Source organism: Galeopterus variegatus, unplaced genomic scaffold (genome assembly GCF_000696425.1).
Source record: "Galeopterus variegatus unplaced genomic scaffold, G_variegatus-3.0.2 Scaffold1418, whole genome shotgun sequence".
NCBI classification, from domain to species: Eukaryota; Metazoa; Chordata; class Mammalia; order Dermoptera; family Cynocephalidae; genus Galeopterus; species Galeopterus variegatus.
Genome location: NW_007727529.1, coordinates 91,168 through 100,431, shown reverse-complemented (window position 1 = coordinate 100,431; position 9,264 = coordinate 91,168). Strand labels below are relative to the sequence as shown.

General features: G+C 40.9%; 1 protein-coding gene across 1 annotated transcript in view; it reads left to right on the top strand.

The window, feature by feature from the left end:
- Nucleotides 1–8,344, top strand: part of CCDC147 (coiled-coil domain containing 147) — a 117,558-nt gene extending 109,214 nt beyond the window's left edge. Inside the window, exons 16-18 of the mRNA XM_008576882.1 lie at nucleotides 1,112–1,231; nucleotides 3,595–3,728; nucleotides 7,797–8,344. Of these exons, the coding sequence (XP_008575104.1) occupies nucleotides 1,112–1,231; nucleotides 3,595–3,728; nucleotides 7,797–7,908 (366 nt within the window). The 3' untranslated portion in view covers nucleotides 7,909–8,344. The remainder of the gene's footprint in view (nucleotides 1–1,111; nucleotides 1,232–3,594; nucleotides 3,729–7,796) is intronic.
- Nucleotides 8,345–9,264: the final 920 nt, after the last annotated feature.

The following is a 9,264-nucleotide window of genomic DNA, read 5'->3' as shown; positions in this document are numbered from 1 at the left end:
AATAAAAGCCTCACTTTCTTTACTTCTTTCTGATTTGTTCTTCCACCTGTGTACTCTTGCTTCCCAAATGTTACTGCCACCCTTCTGACCGAGGTCAGTGGTGACATCCTCATAACTCACTCCAGAGGTCGTTTGCAGTCCTCCTGTTGTTTTCCCCATTGTTTTCTTGTCATCCCCATTACCGTCACTCCCCGCCCTCCCCCGACCCCAGCTGCCCACATTAGAGACTCAGGAGTTGTCTTTGCTGCTTCCTCTTCCTTCCTCACTTGTCAGATCACACAAATCCCGCTGATTCCACCTGGGAGATGTCTTCCCATCTTCCCCGCCCTCCCCCGACCCCAGCTGCCCACATTAGAGACTCAGGAGTTGTCTTTGCTGCTTCCTCTTTCTTCCTCACTTGTCAGATCACACAAATCCCGCTGATTCCACCTGGGAGATGTCTTCCCATCTACCTACCTTCCTTCCTAGGTTCTTCACCTCTGCTCGTACTGGTGCCCTGGGCAGTCTCTTCCTCTGTCCTCTGCTTTGCTGCCGGAGTTATCCTTCTAAAGAGAAATCTAGGCATGGCTCATCCCCAGCTCCAAACTGCCTGAAGGGTGTGGTCCCAGCCTATGAGCCCAGCCTCTTCCTTCTGCTTGTCCCTCCTCCCGCCCCTTGTCCCTGCTGAGCCAGACTCACCGCTCCCCTGTCCCATCACCAAACCTTGGCCTAAGAAGCTCTTTTTCTCTTTGCTTGGAGGGAACTCCTACTCATTCTTCAAGGGGCAATTCAACTGACATTTTTGCAAAACCTCCCCCAACTCCTCCAACCAGTCACTGCCTGCTTTTTACTGGCAACAACACTTGGTCCAGATTTTCCATCACTGCCCTTGTCTCAGTCATGTGATCATATGTTCAGGTGAAGAGGAATTGTATCCAGATGCTGGGCAGGTCCTCGGCCCCTGATGAGGGTTGCTCTGATGTAGGACTGAATGAATCTGCAAGTGAATGTATCAGTGTGGAGCTGCGAAGTAACTCAGGTTGTTCCCACATCATCCTGGTCGGCTGTTACAAACACTTCCCTTGTTTTGACGGGGCTGCTCATTTCTGCTCATGGTTATGTTCTCTGCCAGGAGAAGGAGAAGCTATACATGGAACTAAAGCACATCTTGGCCCGGCAGCCTGGTCCTGAGGCTGCGGAGCAGCTACAGATCTACCGACACACGCTGCGGGAGAAGACCAAGCAGCTTAAAGTAAGTGGTAGCCTCTGCTCCGTCCTGGACCAAGGGCAGCATCACTCTGCGAAATGCACCTGCACCTGTTCAGTGCCTTGACACGATGAGCTGGTCTCCTGAATGCCACTCTCCACTGGGATTGGCTTTCATAGGGTTCCAGTCCCAGGAGGAACAGGGCATATCTCAGAGCCAGCCCTCTCCTCCTAGGGTATTAGACAGCACAATTCTCCGTTTCCAGAAAGAGGTGGATTGAGCAAGAGAGGAAAGAGTTGGAGAGAGGATGATGGCAATAAAATGGAAATTTGGGGGATAGGGTTTGTATGGATGATCTCAAGATGATTTAGCGGACTTGGATGGTACAGAGGAACAGAGGAAACATTCTAACACCACTGTCCAACTGAAGTGGACACTGTGCCAAAGCACGTTTCTGCTATCCCCTTACATCTGAAATAAATGTTTGCAAGCTCAAGCTGCTCCCCAGTCCCAGGGCCTGACTTCATGACCATCTATCAAATAAGTAGCCATGAAAGAGAAATAAAATTATGCAAGAATTTTGTTAGCATAGTTCCCTTCTAAGTGATATAACCTCATTTGGGGAGATGGGTTGTTTTACTATTATATGTGCCTCTTTAAAGTTTTCTTAATAATTGTGTGTACGATCATGCTATATTTTGGGCTTTACTTCCTAGGTGAGTACTTAGATATTCTTGGCATGTCGTGGAAGTTTTACACACACACACATCCACAGAATGCAGTACATGCCAGCTGAATTCTGGCACTTACTTGCCCAATGAGGGTAATAATTGTTGCCTTCCTGCCCACAGCAAAATAGATGCCACCCTACTAGTATAGCACTAACCCTTTCCAAAATAGGACGTTGTAAAATTGTATCCTTTTACTTAAAAAGGGCAGATGAGAGAGAATTCCAATTAGAACATTAATTTTCAACTTATCACTCTAAATGTTTATTTCTTGTGAATATCCTGAGACATAATTTGAGTTTTGCATAAGGTGTACTCTTTTGATTATTTTTGTCCCTTTAAGCAATCGAATATTTCAAACAAAATAAAACATTATTTTCTTGTTTTCTCAGGGGTGGGTATAGATTAGAAAAGCACACGTCTGTCTCATCCACACTTAGCTCTGGATTGAATTAAATGGCTCACAGGAGCCTTTTGCTACTTTAACCTTTTATCTCCGGAAATCCAGATTTTTGTTCATAATAAAACATGACCCCTCATGGAAGAGGTTCAGAGGTGGGTGATACTGAGCATCTCTGCCAGTTTGTCCTCATTGTCTGGCCTCTTTTAGGAAATTCCCCATTCATTGTTTAAAAGCAGGGTCTTTACTCCTAAGTGTTTAACTATTGAGACAGGTTTTCTTCCAACATGAAAATCACATTCTTTAGCTCATGATAGCATAGTCAGAATCATTTTCACAGCTATTAGGAGGAAAGACTTCAGAGGCAGATGAACACAAAAGATGAAGATCTCCCTTTTATGCAAGTCTTTAAAATAGGGAGCAAGAGGAAAAATAAATGGAGTTTATTTCATGCCCCTTAGAACAACAGCCTTCCTTTTTCTCCCCTTGGTTTTGGTGGAGAGCACACCCTAGCTTGGGCATGCTTTATGTACTCTTCAGTTGAGTAAATCCCTATCTTCTTGTCTAGCCTGAGACCAGTAGCATCTATTGAACACAGCCATGGAAGGGGGTGATAATCAGGCTTCTTAGTATAGCACCTCACATTATTAGGCCCTCCCATGTATATGTCACAGCCGCCTGCTTCTCACAGCTAAGTGTCCCAGTGCTGGGGTAAAGGGAGAGCCTGTGAATAATCACAGAGAATACAATAAAGAGGTGATAGAAATTTAGCAGAACAACCACCTTGGAAAACACATAAATTGAATGCTTTGTTAGCGGTGGTGGCAGGATAATTTGAGAATAATTTTTACCATAATCTTCAGATAAATCATACTCTCTAGTGATATTTTTCTTGAATACTTTTTGAAAAAGACTTTTAAAGCAATTTTAGACTGCATGTCTGGGTTTTTTTTCTGTCTCTATTCACAATATTCCTTGAAACACATTACACCATTCATCTGTGAGCCTGTTTGAATGTTGCCTGATATCTCTCCTTTTAAAGCACGGGAATGATATTTCATTTAAGTTTGTCACTTGATTATGAGTTGGTCATAGGCAGGTTTTTACCTAGATTTGGACCTTGAGCCTGTGGCAGCATGCAGATTAACTGTTAGACCTGGGCATTGTTATGTAGCTCCAGTCCCACTGAGGTGAATGGTAGCAGATAAAAAGGATTTTTCAGAAAAGGATATTGTCTCACTGCATATCTTTTGTTAATGCTGCTCTGTTTGCCATGTTAGGTTTTGTCTTCAGAACTGAATATGTATGAATCACAGAGCCAAGAATATAAGTATGAGATCGAGAAACTTACCAATGAACTGATGAATTTAAAGAAGAAATACCTGGCTCAGAAACGTAAAGAACAAATACAGAAGTAAGAATTAGTCAAATGTGCCTGTTATCCACTCATAAGAAAATATCTGATGAACAGTCAGAGTTGCAAATTTCACTGTTGTAAACTAAGTCAGAGAGTGAACAAATAACATTCTACATGTCAGTAACTGGTTGCATGTAAAGGCAAGATTAGTGTGTCATCCAATGCTGAGGCCCCTCCTCAAGACCCTTAGAGGGATCCACTAATATCTGCTCATTGGTGGATCTTACTTGGAGCAGAGAATGTGATTTTCCCTTACACTCTTCTCATGGTTTGGAAATAATCANCTTACTTGGAGCAGAGAATGTGATTTTCCCTTACACTCTTCTCATGGTTTGGAAATAATCATGCCATAGATGTGTTTGCAAATGAGGCTCAAAATAAGCCTTGTACAGGCTGAAGCATGTTTACATAGAAATATACTTTTGCTAAGGGGGTGGGGCTTGGTAAAGCTATTTTTCTAATAGCACAGCTGTTCCACTGTCATTGCAAGCAGTTCATCTATGTTCTAGATAAACTATCCCTGAACCATCTTCTATGTAGAGACTACCTTCAGTACCTGCTGTCTTACTTGGAGCAGAGAATGTGATTTTCCCTTACACTCTTCTCATGGTTTGGAAATAATCACGCCATAAATGTGTTTGCAAATGAGGCTCAAAATAAGCCTTGTACAGGCTGAAGCATATTTACATAGAAATATACTTTTGCTAAGGGGGTGGGGCTTGGTAAAGCTGTTTTTTCTAATAGCACAGCTGTACCACTGTCATTGCAAGCAGTTCATCTATGTTCTAGATAAACTATCCCTGAACCATCTTCTATGTAGAGACTACCTTCAGTACCTGCTGTGGGCTGTTGACATGAGCTGTTATTCTTCTAGAGATGATAATGCAGATATGAGGTTTACATTTTGGGTTTCAGGATGCCTACATGTTGGAAAGTAAATGTTCTCTTCATGTTGCTAGTATCCTTTGCCTCATCTCAGGGTGAGAGGGGGTCCCACATGAATCAGTGGGTTTGAAACTTGATTTGGCTGCATGGCATTGCCAAAATCATCCAGTTAATTCTGTAGTGACTCATATTAGGGGTTGAAAGTCATATTTGATATTTCATCCACATGGACATTTCAGGGACATGGTGAAATACGGTTTGAGTGCATCTGCCTATGATTGGTTGGTGGCAAACAGCTATATAAAGTAACTGGATGCAAATTCATTTGCCAGTAAAAATTTGCCCTTCTTGTAAATTAGAATATTCCCCTATTCCACATGTGGATGCCAGATCCTTGCTATAATTTAGATGTGAGTCTTAATGTGTGGGTCTAGCAGCTATCTGATTCAGAATCACTAGTGAGATTTATTGAACATGCAGGTTCCCAGGCCCTATTTCCAGATATTTAGGTTCAGCAGGCTCTGGAGGAACCTTAGAAATTTGCAATTTAACAAGCCCCTCAGGTGATTTTCATGCACAGTGATGTTTGAGAACCACCGATGTTAATATGGGAATTAAACAAATATCGGAGTGGAAACACTATAGGTTTCTTTTAGGATAACAAGGCTGTGCTTATAAAATGTCAACGTGACTAGTTTCCACATGAAGCAGGTGGCAGCTCAGTGATCTTCAAGTTTTTTGATCACACACCCTGAGAAATAAAACACGTTGAACTCACAGACCCCCCCATATATATGCATATATTTTTTAATATGAAATTTTTATTTTAGAGTAATTTTAGATTTATCTCCAATATATTTTAACTTGTAAATCACATGCCACGTTGAACTCACAGACCCCCCCATATATATGCATATATTTTTTAATATGAAATTTTTATTTCAGAGTAATTTTAGATTTATCTCCAATATATTTTAACTTGTAAATCACATGCCGATACTATGGTCAGTTTGTGAATAACTATCAGTAAAGTGTAATTTTTAATTTTTAAAGACAGAAGAATAGAATCTCTGATATCTTCTTTCTGCCCCCAGTGGGTCATCTCATTCATCTTCTAGAGTTCATGCACTCCATTTTGAGACCAGTGGTCTAGTGTACACAGTTACACACAGCTAGCCTGGCTGAACGGTTAATTATCTTTCTATAGCTGACCAACTTTCCTGCCTTGGCCCTGGGATTTGGCCTAGTCTTTGTTGACCTTACCGATCCTCGCTCCCCCCCACCCCCCACCCCCATAGTTTGCCTGACATAGGGAGCATGATCAGCCATGCAGCCCTTCTCCATCGCCACTCACCAGACTGCCGCAGCTGAATGCCACTGTGGCTATTTGCATTTAAATGAATTACAATGAAATCAAATTAAAAATTCAGTTCCTCAGTTTCACAGCCATATTTCAAGTGCTTAATAGCCATATGTGGCAGGGGGCTAGGTATGCAGCTTCTCCAGCATGGTGGAAAGTTCTACCAGACAGCACTGCTCCCGACTCTAGGCTGTTACCTGTCCTCTTCTTGTCCTTAAATGTTCACTACTGGTAGCCATTCTGAACTGGTTAGGGTTTCATTGGTGCTTCCATCTACTTGGGGATCCATACACTGGTAGACAGATGAGTTTATAGGAGAACAGCAGAAAAGATTAAGGTGCTGAAGAAAAATACGTAGAGGCAAGAACAGAAGTGCTGAGATGGTTCAGACTGGGAGGAAGAAGGCTGATGGAGCCATTATAATGGTCTATAAATACATTAAAAAGATAATATAAAGGAGACAGTATTCCCATTAGTCAGCTTAGAGCAAGCCAGAAGCATTAAGCTTAAGCTCCTTCAGAAAGGGAGATTCAGGTTATTTAAGGCAAAGGAGGGTGGGGGAGGGGAGCACTGCCTGCCTCTAACACCAGCCAGGAGCCAGACAAGTTGCCAAAGTGCATGAAGGAATCCTCTTTGCTAGATCCACTCAAGGCTAAAGCTTATGTGCTATTTATGGAGGGTGGTTTTTCACAATAATGAAATCAATTCTGCTAAGAGACAGTTGGGTTGATTAACTGATCCTCTACAGGTTCTTTCCGAATGGAATAATTTAGAATAATCTCTGTGGATTTTCTTCTCGTACATGCCCTTTATGAAATACCAACTCATATTATTTTTATCTCCTTTCATTTTTCTCCAACACCCTTTCCATCATGTTCAGGTCCCCACCTGCACCTCCACCTGCCCCTGACTCCACTATCCTGGACTACCAGTCTGCTAGAGCCTGCAGTCAGATTCTTTTCCAAAAGGCACAATTCATTCCCCTAGAGTAAATCATCATTGTCCAGTCTAATTGGTTTTGGTCTTAGCAGTTTGCTTAATTTTTGTTGTTTACAGGGGATTCCACAGGTGTTTTCTATAAGACCCCTAATTACACAATAGGTAACTTGTGTAAATCTAAGTTACCTCTGCAGGAAACCTGAGTAGTGTGTGTATGTGTGTGTGTACATGTGTGCCCCTATATGTATATTTAAAGGAGATCCATATAGAAGATACATTGTAGATTTTAGAGTAGAACTCCCTTGATCTGTTGCCAAAAATACTATTTAATTTATCTTGCCCAGCTTTTCTTGCATCTTAAACTATTTCTAGTGATAACTGTCGCCTGTCTAGAGTTACAGGAAAATTTGTATTTTATAAATGTCCAAGTTTGATGAAGTTACATTGTCTGTAGTAAATATTTATAAGTTTCCACCAGAACTTCAGAATATAAAAGTTGATAAATGATGAATTACTCTTTATAATTGAGCCAAGAGAAAGATTATTCTGATTGATCTTTGGAACAAAACAAATGTTTTATATAACAAGAAGATGATTACAAGTCAGAAGCCACCAAATCCACACTGTCTGGGTTATAATGAGGTCTTCTGTCCATATCAGGATCAACATTAGGAGAGCACATTTCACATTTACTTGCCTTCCCCTTCATTCTATGTATTATCAGCAAACACCTAATTAGATTCAAACAACAACCATGTCTAAAACTAGAAGCTTTAATCAAAGTAGTTTTCAGTGGCTGACTCACCCTAGGAACTCAGAGAACACCAAACTTAGAAGAGAAAAAAGACGTTAAGTGTGCTAACTTTTCACTTCTCTTACAGAAACAAGGACAGAATGCCAACGGATAATGTTTTCTCAGTGGCCAAACCAACTGGACCTCGTTTTACGGGGGGTGGTTTTTCCCTCAACAAGTCGTCCAGTGTGAAGTCCTAACTTGGAGCTGCTGGCTGGTTCCAGTTGAACAGCTCATGAAATTTGCTCTGGACCATTTTGGAGGAATCTTTTTCATATCCTTTGGATTGCAGATATCTGGAAAAATCAGGTGCTCAGATTCCAGGATGGAAAGATACCATAGTCATGTACATATGAGAATGATGACATTTTGCCTGGTCCACATGGATATTAACAGATTGCAATTCTGTCTGTTCAATTAGGCTGACCCATTGCATGAAGCAGATCTTTTATTACTACCACACTGATTGATTTGAAATGCACCAGATATAGACACTTTATATGGGTGAAGCTTTGGATCTTAATTTCTCTGTTGTAGACATTGGTGCACTTGGAGGTTTTATAATTAAAAAAACATTTTTTGAAATGCAATGCATCCCTTTTAACCTTATTAATAAGAATCTATTTTAATTACTCCTCATGAACAAGTCATTGCATGTTATGAAAAAGGACAAACTCAAGTATCTAAAAAATTTTTTTGAGAATGATTCTACGTGGAATTTTTTTCAGGCCCGGGGTAGGAAAATCTATTCCAGAAGAGACATACTAATAAATACTTCATCATAAAAAATAAAAAAGAGACTTCACAAACTCAAGTATCTAAAAAATTTTTTTGAGAATGATTCTACGTGGAATTTTTTTCAGGCCTGGGGTAGGAAAATCTATTCCAGAAGAGACATACTAATAAATACTTCATCATAAAAATAAAAAAGAAACTTTGTAGACATTTTCATCTTTGTTTTGGTAGAGTGCATAATAAAAGTTTTAAACAATAGTACTGTGAGAAATGTTTAGCATAGAATTTGATTCAGAGGAAGCAAGACTGTAAAATGAGGGGTTTGGGGGCTGGTATCCTCCAAGAGACGATCCTTTCTAGACCTCACATTTGAGAATGGAGTTACTTTCAGGGATCCATTTGGCCCCCCAGGCTGCTGGCCAGCATTTTGAGCCATTGAACCATTGTGTTTTCTTTTCATTGAAACCACAATTACTTGGGCATCAGTTCAAAGTTTCCTTGTTAAGAATGTTCATTCAATAATATTGTGTCAGGACCCTCTAGTCATCTCTCTCACAAAAACTTGAACTCTAATTTTTTAAATTATTGAGGAGTGAGTAGCTCAGGGATGAACAAAAACAATGTAATCATTAGAACGTTCCATTTGTGCTAAGGGACCAAGATTCCCATTGTGAAGAGCAGCAGTGTTAGCGACATAAGATGTTTGCTCAGACTGTACAGTGAGGTGGACTGCGGTGGGATCTTCTGGACAGCCTGCGGCCCCTTCAGTTCTCCAGGTGCCAGTCTCCTCTCCTAGATGGGATTCTCCAGAAGCAGACCAA